Source organism: Panthera tigris, chromosome B1 (assembly GCF_018350195.1).
Source record: "Panthera tigris isolate Pti1 chromosome B1, P.tigris_Pti1_mat1.1, whole genome shotgun sequence".
Taxonomy (NCBI): Eukaryota; Metazoa; Chordata; class Mammalia; order Carnivora; family Felidae; genus Panthera; species Panthera tigris.
This window is the reverse complement of record NC_056663.1, coordinates 194,545,789-194,565,550: the sequence shown is the minus strand read 5'-3', so window position 1 is coordinate 194,565,550 and position 19,762 is coordinate 194,545,789. Positions and strand designations below refer to the sequence as shown.

Below are 19,762 nucleotides of genomic sequence, written 5' to 3'. Positions count from 1 at the left end.
GGTGCCCCAGGCCAGGCTGTCAGTCCAAGCCTCACCTCCCCTATCAGATCTGTCCTGACTGCTCCCTCACGCCGTCCAGACAGAATTTACTTACCCTCAGCGCCCCTCACACTGTTTATCAGCACGGCTTCTCTCCTGACACCCAGGATGCCATGACGCCCTGGTAACCTGAGGGCAGAGAACGCATCCCTGGGCAGCACATGTCCCTAGGGCCCAGTATGAACACCAGGGTTTTGCTAAGTAGAAGTTTGACAAATAATTCTCCCTCCTAATTCCATCAGTTTTACATCCAGACACTAAGGTTTACAGTCACAAGGGTGGCAATCCGGCCACCAAAAGACTGAATGCACCACACCCATGAGCTGCCATTCATATCACAAGCATAGTAGATTTATCACCCATTTTCCAGCACAGTAAAATGCCTTGTTCTAATAAAATAGTGTGGCAACTTTCTTTAGGACGGAAGCAAAGTGACTTGAGAAAGGAACATTTTGTTTGTCCAATTGGCCCAACAATTCTATGATGGGTTAGAAGTGGCCCTGTCTATACCTAGGTTTTATTGGGCAGATAGAACTTAAAAATTGGGATTGGAATGGCTTTAGACAGAGCACCCCAGCTTAATACCCACTCCCTACTGTCATACATTCTTGATCATTCTTTATTCATTCATTTACCTACCTAGTCCCTGATGGCCCACGAATTTGCAGCCCTGCAATGTGGCACACTCCACAGAGCAATGTCTTCTTTGGGAAGCAGCTGTTTGCAAGGTTCTTTCTTGACCTGGACTGAAATCTTTCTATAGCTTCTGCCTACCCATCCTACTTCTGAGGTCCTATAGGTTCTACAGTAGAAGATTCATCTTTTTCTAAACTACAGTGTTTCACCTACTTAGAGAGTATGATCAGAGTCTCTCTGAGGCCTTCCCTTTTCCATATTAAGCATACTGTCTTCCTTCAACTGTTTCCTAGGACACCGGATCCCCTCACCATTATCAGAACATGCCCTGTCATCCTCTTAAAGAGGGGTACTGGGAAGGGGGAAAATGCTGCAGGCATGGTCTAATTCCTTACAGTGCGAAGTGTAATCCAAAAGCCTGCAGCATGAAGTACCATTTAGGAGCTTGTTGTAAATGCAGAACCTTGAACCACCCCACCTGGGGTCTCCTGGATCAAGATCCTCTGGATGATCTGTATGCACAAACCACCTTGAGAACAAACTCTCTTGGCATTAATGTAGCCTAAGGTAACATTAGCTTTTGAAGGTGATTATTTCCCACCGTTGACTCTGATTCCTGTTATCTGAAATCCTTATTTTGCCACACACACTGCTAAGCCACATCTTCCTATATTGGCTTCACTGAGGCATTCAATAGGGTCATTGCACTTTGAAGAGTCGTACATGTGCCTGGACTAAGGTCTTGAGGACAAAACACAGATCATGTTCACCCCTGTCTTTGGTTCCAAGCAAAGGACCCGGTACCTAACAGTTGCTTATGTAAGAATTAAGAAAAGAATAAATCAACAGTAGCTGAAATGAGAAAGGAAACTGAGTCACGCTGTTAAAACAATCTGTGGCATGGCTGGATCCGGGGCTCCGCTTCAGGGACTGGGACCCTCCCTCTCGTCACCTCTGCTCCCTTGACATCAGCTCCGTACCTGGGCAGCCCCCCGGCTCTGTGTTCTCAAGACAGCTGCCATGGCTGCTCGGGGCCATAGCCTTGCTCATTCAAGTCCAGTGGGCAAAGAGTCATCTGGAAACCTCAGGGGATGGAAACTTTTTTCTTCTCTTTTCTCTTTCCGAAACCTCAGCAAATGTCCCCTCCAGTTTCATTAACTTTCATGGAGTTATCCACTCATATCTGAGCCAATCCCCGAGGCCAGGAAAAATTAATATCCTAATGGATTCGAGCCAGTGAGGATCCACTCCTAGGGCTTTGAGTGACTGGGAATGGAGGAGGGCTCCACCAGGCAACCAGGGAATACTGTGGGAGGTGTGGTGGCGTGGCTGCTGGGGAGGCAGTGAACAGATGTCTACCAGAATGCTCGGTAGGTCTGCGTTTCCGCGGCCTTTGAGTCTTGCAACGGTCTTCCAGGATGGCCAACATTACAGCAATCACTAGCCTGGGCGATGGCCAGAAAACTTCTCTAGTTTTAAATTTGACACACAAATTATTATGCTCCATCACATTGTTTCAGCGATCGACTTTAAAGGGCCCTGGCTTACCTCCTCCTGGAATAATAAAGCAGTCGCAGGAGTTCTTTGGGCCACTCCAAAAACCACTCCAGAGCGGTTTGCCACACATAATAGAGGGTGCACTTGAAAGGCAGCATCCAATGACCAGTTCTGGCTGAAAACTTTTGTGTTTTTTGAAAGTTCAATAAGCAACAGAAGTGACCACAATGCGTTTGAAACTTTATAGCATGTGTCTTCAGGAGACGAAGTGCCTAAAACTAGACGGAAAGACTTGTAATTTTTTAAATTAAAAACTGTAGACAGGAGAGGTAACAGTCAAAGTAAAATAAGCACGAATCCTACTTTTTTCTTTCAAAAATAAAACCCGAGGTATGGGGAAAATTGTAATATGGAATTCAGAAATCTGCTTTGGCCATATGTTACACTGCATGCTCGCTGTGCCTGCTCTCCTTGGGCCAAAAGGCTCTCAATGATGGGTCAAGCTTAGCTGGGGAAGACAAAACCGATGGGACCAAAGGCGCAGGGTGGGGGTGGGGGGCACACTTTCTGTCCTCAAGTCAGGGATAGAGGGCAAACTTAACCGCCACCAGCCTCTTTGGACGACACTAGTGGTCTAGGTGGTCGGTGTGCAAAGGTGGAGGGACCAGTGGTGGACATCACTACTTCTCGAGACACTCAGGCCGGGTCAACTCCCCACAAGGAGGTCAGCTTTGTGATCTGCACAAATGGAAGGCAGCCAAAATCAATACCCAGCCTTGTCCATCCTGTCTCAGAAATGGTTTGTGCGGATCCTGGCTTTACCATGTACTCAAGGAGGGAATTGGTTATAACCACTCCCTCTCAGCTTTGGGGTCCTCGTGTGTAAAATGAGGGCAATGATACTCATGTTGCAGACTGATGTGAGAAAAAAATTAAAAAAAAAAAAAAAAAAATAGCTCATGTGACAAGTGCCTGAAAATGTCCAGGACAAAGCGAACCCTACAAAGACCATTCTCCCTCCTGCTCCAGCTCAGTCCCCTTCGGTGCTCTAACTTTATAAACATACAACTAAAGTGCTTTGGTGTGATCACAGACCTTTCGTAACTTCTCTCTGCCTTTGCTAGAATGCGTGCAGCACTGAGCTTGTACAATCATATATATTTTTCAAGTCATACCTTTTAGTGCTGCAGTAATTGGATTAGGGGGGAAAAAAAAAACTGTGAAAAATCTTCCAGTTTTCACACGGACGTAAAAACAACACAAAATGACCGCAGGAGCATGGCTTCATCTCCTGCTGAACGTACCGTCTTGGGCAAGTTTAGTTTAATAGTAGATTTAATCACAGCTTTTACAACAGCAGCAACAACAAACATTTCTCCTATTAGATTGTAAGATCCTTGAGAGTTGAGCTCTCTTTTATTCAAACTTCTATTCTCCTGAGGAACATAGGGAGAATACAGTCTCCGTCGAAGCCTGGCCAGCATGGTAGGAGAGGCTGAAGGGAAGGATAAAATGAAATACCTTGAAGGGCTTATTGCCTTGCAAGGCTGAAAAGGCTGCTTAATTGCTAGAAAATAAAAAACAAAGAAACCACCGTTGAGAAAGGTGGACTTGTTGCCTGAGGACTACAGAAGTCACGATTTTTTTAAATTTCTTCAACTTCAAATCACTCTTGAGAAAGGGTCACCCTGGCCTCGAGACAGGTTTCCTATCGGGTCTAGCTTTGATCCCATGACCTCTGGGAAAGCTCCTTCTTCTCTCCAAACTTCAGTTTCCTCAACCACACAGGATACGAAAGAACAAGTTTTCTAAAAATCCCTTACAGCTGTAAAATTAGGTGTCCAAGACTTCTGCGCGTACTTGTGGCAGTAAGTCTCCCCCGAGAGAGGCACCCCCCCCACCCCCGCTAGACACTCCCGGGACAGACCTGGACTGTCCTTCCACAGGCTCATGGCTTCGTAAGCAATAAAACACAAGGACGCAAGTGACCACGATTCAAGGTGGGAAGGGGGAACGGCCATCCAAGAGGCGCTCACGCGGAATGTGGGCCGTGCAGACGAGGGCCAGCTTCGTGGCGGGGCGGCATCCGTGCCTGTCTCCGTGTGGCGAATACGAAGCAAGCACTACGCCAGACACCGTGCCTCAGTACGAAAAACACCACAGAGCCGGGCCTGAGAGAAACAGAGCCAGGCCCTCACAGTGCCTGAGGCCGGCTGGCAGGAGGCAGACATCTGGAGCGGGAGGGAGGCCAGGCAGAGGGACCTGGACCTCAAGACGGGAGGGCAGGGCCTCCAGAAGCACACAGGGGCGAGCCCGCGCTCGGCCTGTGCGCAGGCGGGCAGGGCACGGGCCGGCGGCAGGAGAAAAGGCAGACGGGTGGAGGGTGGAGCCCCTGACGTTGCCAGGCTGCAGGGTCTGGACCTGAATCCGTCCAACGGAACAACGTAACAATTCGAAGTGACCGAACGCTTAGGAAACGCGACGTGATCGCTCATCCAGTACCCGAACACACCGTTTACTGTCACTACAAGGCAAACGGCAGAAGGAAAAACACCCCCACGAAAAGTAACTGGAATGAGTTTATTTGCAGAAGAACGTCTGAACATCAGGGACAGTCCGACCCACAATGATCCAACAGCAGTGGTGACGCGTCCTGGGAGGGCTCTTGCACGGTCGCCGGACCACGTCCGCGTGCAGCACCAGCTGGACAGTTCTCCAAATTCACAAAGCCATCTAACCTGAGTAGTACACAATATGCCATGAGCATGATACAGTAATAAAAATACAATATCGAATACTCACTACTCTGTGAGCTATAGCTACTATAGAAACCATTTAGGCCTTTTTTTAAAAAATGAAAAAAATAGATCTATTAGAGCTTTATTTCAAGCATTTTCAGGTGGATACAACTTTAGATATTTTCACTCACAAGAGATAGCAAAAGAATGCCTTCTGAAGTATCTGTAGATAAAATACGTTACTTGTTTAAATGTTTGCACTCTGACGCGTACTTTGCCAGGTAGGAGTTCAGAGAAGAGAATGAAACCGTGCCGTGGCCAAATCCTGGCTGCTGACCAAGACTCGTGGAGTTTTGAGATTTGTCTAAAAAAGTTTACATCAGGTGAGAGAGAAGGGAGAACGTAAAGAGGACCAACATTATTCTTTTCCAGTGAAGCCGTCTAAGTCCAGAGAAGGGCCATTTCGGATTCCAAGTGTGCCGTCCAGAAGTGGAATTCCGTCCGGGCCAGGGAGCGGCCTGCGGCCGACTGAGGGAGCTGAGAGGAAAGCGTTAACTGAACAACAGAGATGGCCACGGAGAACACAAGCTTCCAGAGGCGCCGGGCCCACACAGAGGCGAGGGGCAGCCAGGACTACGGGGACAAAAGCAAGCTGTGCTCACTGAACTGCACACATAGAGCTCCTAGGAGGGTTAACAGTTCTTGACATGGGCTCCTGGTTGTAGTTTACAATATCTGCCTTCACCACTCTCTGTCATAAAAGAAAACAGAGTCATTATCAGGACATCAGAACATTTAGAAAGAGCTCCTTAAAGTATATTTTTATTTTCTGAACTCTGGTGAACTCCTGATGACAGACATCATAAATGAAGCCGGAGCGGATATTAAAAGAATCAATCAGAGAACAAACTCATGTAGAGCTCAGACGGTGGGGAGAGAGGGATGTGGGTTTTTGTTTTTTGTTTTTTAAGGATGGAATATTAATTCCCTTGCCGAGTCTTCCCTGGTTTCATGACGCTAACTTGAGGTCACCAAAAGTCTAATAAAAAATTGACAAATCAACATGCCTTATAATTTAAGGCAAAAGAATTAAAATTAATCATTCAGCATATTTTAATTCATAGGTAAGACCTCATAATTTCGAAGTAAAAATGTCATTATTTATTAATATTTAAATAGACATTATTTCCAGCCGTAACTTTTTTAGAATGTTTGCAGCAATTTGTGAGTTAGTAAGAAAATGTGTAAATGTTAAATAGGAGTCACATATAAAGGAGAAATGTTTTGAGCAGCCCAATTTTTAAAACTTTCCTCCCAAATCCCTAACTTACTTCCAAAGAGCTCACTATTGGGCTATGAATAATGTTTCTAACAAAATACAGAAAGAAAAATTTAGAAGATTACCTCAGATTCGTGTTTTTAAAATAATTTAAACCAAAAGACACTTTTAACTCTTCTTTCCATCCCTCTAACCCACACTTCAAGGAATATCTTCAATGATGAATTTAGCAATTATGCCCTAAGTAATAATTTAAATTAAAACAGCTCCTTTACTGTTCTCAACTCTATTACTAAGTCTGCACACACGAGCAGACAAAGAAAGGTAATTCAAGGCAAATTTTAAAAATACTCTTTTGATTACCACGTTACTTCAGGAAAAATGGGAAGGAGTGAATAATGAAATAACTGTCTCAATTCTCCACTTCACTGCACATGCAATAAACACAACTATAAAGACAAATATGTTTGAAAGTAACCGAAATGTTATTTTAATTTGTTCCAATTCCTTGTTTAATTTGTCGGTGTCCTGGCAAAGAATCAATTTTCCAAAGTTCTAAAACAGGACTCACACAATATTAATTCCCAATAATGTACAATAATCATTTGAACTTCAGAATAAAGAACAAGATAGCAACCGCTAGTTCTCCCGCCCTCCTCCCCCAAATTGCAATCATTTACCCATTAATACCTGCACTACTGTACTGAACAGATTCTACTCTGAGCAGAGTTGGTACGTTGATTATCTTCTTCCGGGTACTTCACTATTTCTGCCCTGACAATATGCTGCCAATTCCGTACGATACAAACAAGATGAGGAAGAAAGAAAAACAAAAAGAAAGAAAGAAAGAAAAAAATGGAAAGTATGTTCAATGATGATAATAGAAGGGGGCATCAAAGGAGAAAAAGAAATACACACATAACTTTCAACACGTCACAAAAGAAACAGCAGAATATATGCATATAAAAGGAAAGAAAATGAACAAAGACCCAGGAAACGTAATTCTTTGCAACTCTATTTAGTTATTGAAATAGACATGGCTACTGACCCTCCCAGACGAGCTGTGAGTTCCATTTTTGGTGTCACAGTTACACATAATATACGTAGTGCCCAGAATTTCAGAGGACAGCAAGGAATTACAGGGCTTTTGTATGCTTAAGCGCAGTGAAAGTACTTAATTCCATCTCCTTCGACATTACCAAAGACCCCTCTTTGTGCCAGTCATCCTGTACTGGGAATGCGCGGGGGAGTTCACAGGCTCTGTTCACAAGGAGCTCTGGACTTAATGGGCAGAGAAACACGTACACAGCTAATTGCCATACAAGATAAGTGCTCTACTAGTGGACTTACACTACGCTGTGGGAACACAGGGGAAGGAGTAATTAATTTTCTCTGAAGGTGGGGAGAGGATGCATAAATCCGAGGAAGCCATGTGTCACGATCTTTACATTTAATAATGTCTATTCCTTGTCAAAGATTTAATTTTGATGCTCATTCCCTCATCCCACACAACCCTTACCTTCACGCTTCCAAATTCCATATAGAAGTAAACAAGCACAAAGCATACTTTTCTATCATTTAAAAACAAAACTCCTGACATACAATATTTAAGCCCAAGAGCTGTTGTTTCAAATATCTAAGTGTTTGGTTAAGTGAAAAAGCACAACTAGTTTGCTCGGTTTGGATCGCTATGACCCTGAAGATGAGAAGAGAACGTATCACAAGCAGGTATGATAAACATGCCCTCAAGTGTGGTAGACTTGAAATTACCCTCTCTTGTTTTACAATTTCAAATACCTGATTTCAGAAGAACTCTCTTCATAATAGGATCTATTAACACATATTGAAAAGCATGTTAATCTGGGCAGCTGTTTGTGACGACATTTATAGAGACTGTGGACAAACAACTGAAAGTAAACCAAGAGGGTGCTCTGGTACATTAGCCTTGGATGGGCTCCGCTCCAGTTCTCTAGCAAGCAGCATTAACTTCTGGACAAGACTCATGATTTACTAGGCATTTGGCCTGATGCTATCAACAGAAGCATTACCAACTGCCACATGAGGTATTAACGTTGAACACCATTATCTGACCTCCTCAAACCTAACCGTTTCAGGCCAAACTATGGGTTACAATAAAGAAAAGGGATTTTCATAATCAGTAAGCAACTCATTAATCCTCCGCAATGTTGTTTAAACCCTATCCTATAAACACAACCAGGTTACTGACCTGTGGTCAAAACATTTTGGTTGAAGTATTGACTAACATAAATGATTTGGATTTTCACCATTAATTTTCATCAAATTAACGGAGAACTAACAAGGCAATATCTTTCTCGGAGGCATTGGCTGTCCGACATAAAGCTTTATACGAAGTTTCTGAACTGGAAGTTAGACCAAGGCTCTGCAGATTCAAAACTTTGCTTTCTATGAGGAGAAAAACATAACTTCCATGCAGTAAACTTCATGGTAGGTGATTTCATAGTAGGCAGCTGTTTACAAGCCACTCAGTGATGTTTTCAGAGAAAATGTGACCTACAAAACACCAACTTCTACTTGTGGAGCCACAAAGCACACTCTGCTATTATTCTCTGCTATGAATCAATGGAGTCAAAATAAAGAAGTGGCCCTAAGGGGAAAGAGCACCAGCTTAACCCTTATTTGTCGAAGAGTATTTATGAGTGGATACTGGAAACGAACTTGTAGCTATGTAGAGGGCAAGCAAGAAAGCAACCCAGGAGCTGGGGCCATACGGTGTAAGGAGTGGATAGACTCGTGGGAAGACACTAAAGATAAATTTGGCCAATTCTGTAATTGTGTCTTAATCCAGACGGCAGCAACACATTTACTATTGTAAAACTCATGGTCTGTCATGTTCAGGATGTGGAGTAAACATACCCTGAAGGCTAAAACACCTGTCACTATCACTCATTCAAAGCCAATCACTATTCTAGATATCGAAGACATTCAGATAAATAATATATAATCTCTGGTTTTGAGATGCCTAAGAGTCTAGCATGGAACACAGGTACGTAAAATATTAAAGAATATCATGATGGATAAACACTCAAAGTGGAACAAAATTGTAAATTACCATTTAAAGCATGGATATTGCATTTTTTTTGAAGCACAGTACTTTGCACACCGTAGGAATTTAAAGGAAACTGCTTTTCTTTTTCTTCCATACAATGTGCCATCAGATGCTGCCAGTAGCTTTCATTACTTTGGGTGAAAGTTACTTTACCGCTTTGGTGCTCACAACCTCCTGGTCTATAAAACACAAGGTTTATATACATGGTCTCTAAAGTCCCACCTTTAGATCTGGACACCATACGAGAAAGTAACTTTAAAAGGCGAGGAGAGAACGAAAAACATGGGATATGATATGGAGATCCATGAAGCAATGTTCAGTATCCGAGAATTAGAGTAGTATGTACAAAGTGAGTAAATACGTTTCACAAGGAAGACAAGGATGTTCAGGATAAGAAAAGAATCCCAGGGCAGTTTTTGTGAACAGGTTGAAAAAATTTATAAAGATTAACATGTAGGTTAAGAAGAATCTATGTTCCTCATGGCTCCTTAAGGAAGATCAGTTTTCAGATACAGCTGAAGAGAGGGACCCTAGGACCAGGGGTCAAACAGTGCTTGAGTCGTACAGTTATGTGCTGACTTTAGTTAAGTCTTGAGCATGCCTACTACATACCAGGTCCTATACTAGGTAAGTTCATATATAGTATGAAAATACTCAGAGGGGACATAAGGAATACATATATTGTTAGCAAGTTTAGTATCTCAGACATGAGAGAAATTTTTGTTTTAAAGAAACTAATGCTTACCAAGTTGGAACCAAACAGAAATACAACAGTTTATTAACTGGCAAGTGAAAAATGTCAAGGCTTAAAAATGTATTAAGAACTCTTAACACCAAGTATATATGGCAAGGCCTCCTTGCAATTCAGACTGAAAGAAGGAAGACACAGGACGATGTATTTTCTTCTTAGATGATCTGATGGATTACTGAAAAGCTAAATGCTGTACGTTTTAGAGAACAGCAATTGGAAACTCGTTCTTTCCCCTAAAGGTCTGACTACTTTGTAAACAAACCAAAAACTTAAGCAACATGGGAAATGAGGACATCTGTTAACAACTAGTCCTAACTTTTATAGGATGTTACAGGAGAAGAGTTGAGGGGAGGGGTGGGGCAGGGCGGAGAACAGATAAAGGATACAAATGCAGCTATTGCTTAAATCAGGGATTGTGGAAAAGGCATCCAGAGTGCACATTAAGTGTCTAAATAGCTGTCTGTCCCCGCTTATTCTGGGAGCTCCTTGAGGACAAGGACTTTAGTGCATTTCTCTCTGTATCCCCAGACGCTGCTGTGGTCCCTGGCATGAAGGAGGCCATCAAACAGTGTCTGCTGTATTAATGAACTGTGTGCCCTTTCTTTCCTCCCTTTTTCCCTTTCCCTTCCTTGCAAAGCTTGCAAAACGTGCTGGTAACTTGTTTTCTAGAACTTCCTGAGAGGAACAATGCAGGTTAGAACTAAAATAGCAGAATCTCTTTACATAATCACTGAATGGAACTAAGACTCTAATCTGATTATAAATACCTATGTCACAAACTCAATTACTAAAGTATCAATTCCCATGTGTCTGGTGAGTCTACCATCCAGCTCCTTCTCCATAAAATAATACAAAACACTATCAAATGTTATACTAAATTCCCCCAGGTATCCTTCAAATGGCATAAAAAAACACAGAAAACAAGTGTGCGTGGGCTCTCCCACCCTGCCTTGCCTCCATGCCCCACCTCTCTCTCTCTCTCTCTCTCTCTCTCCTTCTCTCTCTCACTCACCAGTTAGAATGGCCATCATCAAGAAGAAAGAAATAAATGTTGGTGAGGATGTGGAGAAATAGGAACCCTTCTGCACTATTGGTGGGAACATACATTGGTACAGCCACTATGAAAGACAGTATGGTGGTTCCCCCCAAAATTAAAAAAACAGAACCACCATATATATGAGTTAGTAATCCCACTTTGGGGTATTTAGCCAAAGAAAAACACTAATTTGAAAAGGTATATGCATCCCCATGTTCACTGCAACATTATTTACAATAGCCCAAGATACTCAAACAACCCAAGTGTCCATCAATAGATGAATGGATAAAAAAAATGTAGTGAAAATATATATAATGGAGTGGTATTAAGCCACGAAAAAGGAAGACATTCTGTCATTTGCAACAACATGGATATCCTTCTGAGCCCATTAGGCTAAATGAGAGATGTCAGCCAGACGAGCACTGTGTGGTATCACTTATGTGTGAAATTTTAAAAAGTCAAACGTGTGAAAACAGAGAATAAAATGGCAGTTGCCAGGGGATTGGAGATGGGGAGGACCAAAGAGATGCCGTTTAAGGGTACAAACTTTCAACGAGTAGTAAATAGACTCTAGAGATGAAACGCACAGTACCTTGAGGATAGACAACAGTATTGTATTATAATCATGAGACTTGTTAAGACACTAGAACTTAATCATTCCAACTACTAAAAAGAAAGGATAATGATGTAATGTGACAGAGGTGCTAATTATCACTACAACTGCAACCATATTACAATATGTAAATGTATCAAATTAATGTGTCATACACCTTAAGTTTATCCAATGTTATATACCAAATAAATTTCAATTAAAAAAAAAAAGAAAGAACTCTGGGCTCACCACAGCTGGCTGGCTTGCAAGTAAGGTTCTTAGAAATCTCTTTTTAAAAAATAAACTTTCAAAAATGTTTCCACTGAGAAACATTCATTGTGCAATCAGTAATTTAAATGGCAAAGGCACCAAATTCGTCAGATTCAGGAAAGAAAAATGAGGCTTCCCTACACAAAGGATTCTGACAAACACAACAAAGGAGGGCTCTAGTAACTTGAATTCCTTCTCAAAGAAATGAATTCAAAGTAAACGCCACCAACAAACTGAAGATTGAATAAATGTCATCACATAATAAACAAGATGACAGGGTGCACTAAACAAACAAGGTTTACAAGGTGTACAGGAAGTATAGAGAGCCATGTAATTTACACATCTGGATACCTCCGCAGTTAAAATATGCCTAGATTGCTTCAGATTCTGTGTCCCCCTCTGTCTCCGCCCCTCCTCCACTTGTGCTCTGTCTCTCTCAAAAATAAACAATAATTTTTTTTTTTTAAAAAGGGGGTGCCTGGGTGGTTCAGTCAGTTAAGCATCCAACTTCAGATCAGGTCATGCTCTCACGGTTCATGGGTTTGAGCCCCACGTCGGGCTCTGTGCTGGCAGCTCGGAGCCTGGAGCCTGCTTCGGATTTTGTGTCTCCCTCTCTCTCTGCCCCTCCCCAACTTGGGTGGGCTCTCTCGCTCTCTCTCTCTCTCTCTCTCTCAAAAATAAATAAACATTAATTTTTTTTTTTTTTAAATATGCCTAGATGTTAAATCCATCTCTAATGTCAAAATAGTAGCTATCTGGCTCTGGTGACTGAGAGGGAGCTAAGAACCTTAAAGCCTCCCTAAAACTTTGCCTTCAAAAGTATCCCAAGTTAGTCCATCTCTCTGGAGTTTTTCTTGAAACTGACCACTGTTGTGAAGATGAGGCAGTACAGAGAACTTTCTCCCGGAGTGGCTGCCTGCGATGTATCAGCACACCTTCCACTCTAGGGAGGGCCCACCAGTCACCAGGGCTCTCCTTTGTCCATCCCCTTAGGAGGGAAATTGCAAAGTAATCTTGGACTTGTCTCTTTCATCCAGTCGATCCACAAGCCCTGTTGATTCTGCTCTCTTACATCCATTATTTCCCTTCCTCTCTGAGTCCAGTCCTTATCACATGAAGGCAGTATAGTCTCCTTGCTTCAATCTCTTTCCCTACCAACCACACACACTCTCACACACACGCACACTCACACACACGTGTGTGCACACAGCCATTCGATTACTCCTACCTAAAAACTGCTTTCATTTTATTTCCCAGCTTTAAAAAATGATTTCCTACTATCTACATGTTACATAAAATGTATCCACTTGGCATTCATAAATCTCCATAATCGTTTTTCAAATCCCTTTCACTCTACAATGCAATGGTCATTTATTTTAACCAAACTGCCCTTCTGCTTCTAAAATATAACTTAAGCTTTTCAGCTTGTCCACACAAGCTTCTCTTTCCATCATTTTCTTCCTCCTACTTCAACCTGCCCAGCAAATCTTCCAATAGAGCAGCGTCATTCTCAAATGACCCTGAGTTCAAATCCTGCCTCCACCACTGCCTAATCATAGGTCAGTGAAATCAAGTTACTCAATCTTAACAGTTTCCATACCCTGCCCATAAAATGATGAAATACTGCCTGCCCCACAGAGTTAAGAAGATGGTTGAATGAGGTAACACAATGCCTAGTACATGATCATAATTTTCTTCACTTAAGGCAGAAACTAAATTCCTTTAAATCTTCTTTAGACCCATCACTATACCACATCTATATGATCAATATGATAATCACTCATGAACTCTCTAATTAACCAGAGACAAACATCATTTAGAAAGAGAAGCTAGGGGCACCTGGGTGGCTCAGTCAGTAAAGCATCTGACTCTTGATCTCGGCTCAGGTTACGATCTTATGGTTCGTGAGATCAAGCCCTACATCAGGCTCCTTGCTGACAGGGCAGAACCTGTTTGGGATTCTCTCTCTCCCTCCCTCTCTGCCCCTCCCCCACTTGTGCATGTATGCGCACGTGTTCGCTTGTGTGCGCTCTCTCTCAAAATAAATAAATAAACTTAAAAAACAGAACAAAAAAAAAGGAGCTAAATAGGAGAAGAAATCATTCGAGCTCTGGAGTCTGCCAAGTTCCGTTCAATCAAGCAAGTCATGGTCATTGCTCTTCCTTGTAGCCATCCTCCTGGGCCAAAGCCAAGCACAGTTGACCTTGGGTTTGAAATGCACCAGTCCACTTATACTGGATTTTTTTTATATAAATACAGTAATATAAATGTATTTCCTCTTATGATTTTCTTAAAAAACATTTTCTTTTCTCTAGCTTACTTTATCGAAGAATACAGTATATAATACATATAACATACGAAAATCAACTGGTTATGCTATCAGTAAGGCTTCCAATCAACACTAGGCTATTAGTAGTTAAGTTTTGGGAACACCAAAAGTTACACATGGATTTTCGACTCTACGGAGGGTGATGTCAGTGCCCCTAGCTCCCGTGTTGTTCAAGAGTCAACTGTAGCTATTTTTATATGTCTGAGAGCAATTTACATGGCATAAAATATCTTAACACTGTACCTTACCATAATAAGTCTTGAAAGCTAAGAAATAAAAGATTTCCACAGTTTCAATATTATAATCAAATCCCAGAAACAACCACATCAGCGTGACAATTTTCAATTGATATTTGCTCTGTTTTAAAACACACACACACACACACACACGCACACAGAGTTACCATAAAAATAAGAAACAGAACACTGAAAGAATTAAAGAAAAATATAAAAAGGGAAAAGGACAATTATACCCTTTTAGCTGTATGGGGTGGGGACAGAGCGGAGGGGATTGAGGAAAAAGGTAATTTATTTGTTGTCTTCTCAGCAAACCAAAAGCTTAACATTATACGATAGGCTCTTTCTCTGATTTTTCATTCTATCAAACATGTGAATTGCATAATATTATGGTGGTATTTTAAATGCTTGATTGTTGGTATTCACATTTGTTTCTTAGTCTAAGAATTTCTAGAAATAGTGAAAGAATTCAGAAATTCTCAATAATTAATACCATCATTAAACTGTGTATTAAATTAATGATAAAATAACATCAAGAATTAATATCATTACGGGGGGGGATGTTTTAGAGAAGAACAGAGAACAGAGACATAAAGAAAACATAATGTTTTACCAAAGCAAACATGGAGTAAATGCTGAGACTGAACTTTGATAAATCTCTGCCATTTTATATGAAATACAAAAAATATTATAGTACAGTAATCCTGGAAGAACTTAAGGAAGTATAAAACAATATGATCAACATCTTAACCCATTATTTAATCACTGATGAAATTTGTATTATATTAATCTCAACTTTAGGACAAAATGGAGTTTGAAGGGCATCATAATTTGGCAAAATTATTCACATCTTCCACCTTCCACAATAAACACTGATTCACACACACAATTTATTCCTAAGGCTGTTAGGGATATGTACATAGAATGCATAAATGTGAAGGGAGTCAGTGATGAAAATTAATGCCTTTTAGGAAATAAATTGTTTTTTAAAAATATAAAGTTCAAATATAATCACCTGTGACTGTTCTATTTCTGCTTTGTTTAACTTGATTCCAAGGATTTCAGCAGCAACTTTCTGAAAACACAGGAAGACCTACATAACAAAAATAGGTTTAAATGATTTAAAACAGGCATGCTTAAGTTCCTTCAAATAAATTGAATTTTCTAAAAAATGATAAACAGCAAGAATTGCAAAAATATGATGTACCAGGTTATTCCAAAAATAGCTTTGTCAAATACACTAACATTTTAAGAGTAATAATTTTTTTAAATATTGAATCATAATTTGAAAATCATACAATTCACTAAATTGATCTAAACATAAAGGGGCGCCTGGGTGGCTCAGTCAGTTAAGCATCCGACTTCAGCTCAGGTCATGATCTCGCGGTTCGTGAGTTCAAGCCCCGCATCGGGCTCTGGGCTGATGGCTCAGAGCCTGGAGCCTGTTTCAGATTCTGTGTCTTCCTCTCTCTCTGACCCTCCCCCGTTCATGCTCTGTCTCTCTCTGTCTCAAAAATAAATAAACGTTAAAAAAAAAAATTTAGAAAATAAATTAGCCTATACTTCAGTACCCAGGTTTTTCACTGCCAATTCTGTATCCATTTTTGGTCTGGGTTTAGCCTATCTCAAAAGGTCTTACTTTTCAACCCTTTAATAATCTTTGTGGCTCTCATGGATTTCAATAAATCCTCCGTATATCTTGAGCAAAACAACTTAGTAATGTCTACTGTATTTTATCAGTGCAGAGTAAAACAACAATAAACTGTTATCACTAAATAGAAATCAACAATACTTTTCTATAAATAGCCTTTCATACATATGTGGCTTATAATGGGCCCACTATGATTCCTAGGGCTCCAATCGCACACTGACTATGATGTATAACTTGTCTTGCTTCATAAGTGTCTTATATTCTTACTCCTACTTATCTCATGATTGTTTACTGAATACTTATTGCAACAAATTTAATTTTGATTTCTAATAAAAAAAAAAAAAAGATATATATATACCCAACAGGCATATGTTGTTTACATCCTAAAAAGCATTATACATTACAGTCTGATGGTCAACAGTCAAGGAAAACAAGGAAGCTGGTGTGTTGGAATGGAGACAAAGAGAGGGTTTGTGGAAGAAAATGAGCAAAGAGATGAAGGCAATACAAATCACAAGATCTGGCAGGCTATGGAGGACTTTGGCTTTTACTCTGAGTTAAATGGAAGCCATAGGAAGATGGCCTGATGTGACTTCTATTTTAATGCGGTCAATCTGATGGTTGTATTGAGTATTCTCACAGTAGAAGATCAAGGGTACAAAAAGAGAAGCCAGCAAGGACACTGATGTAAGAGATGATGGCAGCTTAAAACGAAGTGGCAGCAAGGAGAGGGTAAAAAATAGTCACCAAATCCTGCACATATCACGAAAGTAGAGCCAACAGGACTTGGCAATAGACAGATGTGGGGTGTGGGATGTAAAAGAAAGACAGGAGTTGAGACTGATTCTAAAATTTTCTCAGCCTTAGCAAGAGTAGAAGATCTGCCGTTTATTGAACTGGGGAAGACAATGAGGGATTTTAGGAGGGACTATCAAGAGTCCAGTTCTGAACCTGAATTAAGTTAGGGCTGCTTATTAGACATCTAAGTGGAGGTGCTGAGCAGACAATTGGATATATGAGTCTTGAGTTTAGGGAAGAGGTCTGGTCAAAGCCCTGAGCCTAAATGAGATGACCAAGGGAGTAAGTTTAGAAAAAGATACCTAAGGACTGAGCCCTAGGGCACTCCAATTATTCAGAAGTTGGAGAGAAAAAGGAATCAGCAAAATGCAATGAAAGAGAGTAGCCAGCAAGGGAAGAGGAGAACCAGGAGGGGCAGTATCCTGGAAGGTAATGAGGAAAGTATTTCAAAGAAGAGAGAGTGATCAGCTATTTTACATGCCACAACTAAGTCCAGTAAGATGAGGACTAAGAACTGACCACCGCATTAAGTAAAAAGGAGGTCACTGGTGACTTTAATAACAGTAGTGTGCATCAAATACTGGGGGCAAAAGTCCAACCGCAACTGTTCAAGAAAAACTGCAAAGAGAGAACTGGGAGCTACTCTTTCAAAACATCCCACTGAAACCAGGGGAAAGAAAGAAAGCTAGAGCTCAAGAAGGATGTGGGCTCCACAGTTCCTTGTCTTTAAGATAAGAGAAGTCATAATATTTGATATGCAGATAGAATAATCCAGTAGACAGAAAACAAGCAATGATGTAGGAAGAAGAGAGAACTGCTGAGCAGTGTTCTTCACTAGGCAAGGAGAAATGGGACTAACACACACTGAGCCTGGGAGCACAGAAGGTCTCCCACAGTAATCGTAGAGAAGACAGGAAATATGGGAACAGAGGCAGCAAACATGGCAAGTAGGGGTAAATGTGGCAAGAGTATGCAGCTGTCTTCTGTTGGCTTCAAACTCCTTATAAACTAGGAAAAAAGGCCATCAGCAGAGAGAATGGACGAGGAAATGCTGAAGATCTGAGGAGAGAAGGGAAGTGATAAAAACAGTCAACAGCTCATCCTAGGTGAGCAGCAGAGACATGGTCTAGGGACACATGGCATAATTACTGGCCTACCTCAGGTTGATGAGTATGAATTTTGAGTGAAACAGCTAGCATGCCTCTGTTCAAATACTTGGGTACGGCCACAAAACAGTGGGGGCTTGCTGTAAACCAGAGTGAAGACTTAGCCAAGTGAGTCTGATACTCTCAAAGTGGGGAAATGGAATTAAGGGCATATGCACGGCCATAATTTTGATTGCACCTGAGATTTAAGTTAGGAAAAGAGGAAAATGAGAACATGACAGGAGGTGAGGAACATTAAAAATATGTTCAGATCAGGGTCTATAGGTCCTGCCTGGACTGCAGATTGACTGGATTAGGGCAGTCAGGGGTATGAGCTGGAAAGATGGGAGGGTGGTCAGTGATTAGGACGTCTGACACCGAGACAGAGATGACAAAAGAGCTACAGTGATTTGTAATGACAGAGCACGGGAGCCAGTGGCTGAGGTGGAGTGTGGAGGACAAAGAACATGGAACCACCGAGGATTATGACCAAGGTAGTATTAGAGAAAAGTACAGTAAATTAGGAGTGCAACTCCTCAAGCGACGAGGGGAATAACCTCTAGATGGAGAGGACTACAAGTGTCAAAGTGATTCCATAAGAACAAACGACTTCAAAGTTGCATTTAAAAAGAAAATAATGAGGATTTTTAGTGGTGGCTCAACATAAGTACACAAAAAATACTGAGTGGTTAAACACAAACTAAAATACTGGAAGTTAAAATAATTCCAAAATGACAAAAGACTCCAAGGAAGATAAATGAGAGTAGAAGCCCAGCCCATGGATAGACTTACCAAGGAGTACTGATTTTTGTATGTTTTTAAGTGGCATGTGTGGGTATGTGCTGATGTTTGCATTATCTTGGGGAAAAGGGTTCCTATAATAATCAGAAAATAAATAGATAATGAAATCTTTAAAAGTTTAACCTTGATCAATAAAAGAAACTAAAATAGGAAAATACTTTTTTTTTTTTTTTGCCTACCAAATTGACAAAGATTTAAAAGTAAATACATAAATCCTGGATGTTAAAAAATAGTGCCATGATATGGCACTCATACAAATGTTGGTGGTAGTATGGATTATTAAATCTATTTAGTAATATTAAGTGACATGGCAAAACTTTCTGCATATACATTTTTAAATAAAAGTAAAATGCAAAATTATTTCTACATTATGATCTTAATTTTTTAAATAAACGTTTAGTGCAGTTCAAAACGCTGGAGTGTCACCGCTTGGGTTTACAAATCCTATCCCCACCACTCATTAGCTGTGCACCCTGGACCCCATTACATCATCTCTCCAGGACTCATCCTTAGCACAGAGATAGCGAGAGAATGAGAGAACCACAGTGCAGTCACGAAGCAAGCATTCAGAGTGAGTTCAATTCGCTAACAGCAACAGCAGTAATGTTGAGTATTTGTGCGCATCAGAAAAAGAAAACTATAAGGAATCATATGAGGTTGTGAGTGGTCACCTCTGGATGCTGAGATAATGTATGATTTATACATTCTTTTTCTTTTCTTATGTTCTTTTTAACTCTCATATTTTTAAATTCCCTAAAATATCCATAAAATTACGTTAAATGAATTGCAAATGTAATACAGACCAATTAAACATTATATCTATTTTATATCTTCAACAGGAATCAATTTGTTCCAAAAGTTATGTCTGGGAAGTAT

General features: G+C 40.8%; 1 protein-coding gene across 3 annotated transcripts in view; it reads right to left on the bottom strand.

Annotated features, from left to right (window-relative positions):
• Positions 1-4,738: 4,738 nt before the first annotated feature.
• The window catches only part of RAB28 (RAB28, member RAS oncogene family), an 85,264-nt gene continuing 70,240 nt past the window's right edge, over positions 4,739-19,762 (bottom strand). The window contains exons 6-8 of one of the 3 annotated variants that reach the window (XM_042984920.1): positions 15,507-15,584; positions 6,880-6,983; positions 5,575-5,661 (exon numbers count right to left, since the gene is read on the bottom strand). In XM_042984920.1, the coding sequence (XP_042840854.1) occupies positions 6,885-6,983; positions 15,507-15,584 (177 nt within the window). In that variant the 3' untranslated portion in view covers positions 5,575-5,661; positions 6,880-6,884. Of the gene's footprint in view, positions 5,662-6,879; positions 6,984-15,506; positions 15,585-19,762 lie in introns of all 3 variants that reach the window. The other 2 variants (XM_042984923.1, XM_042984921.1) reach the window with 2 other exon arrangements.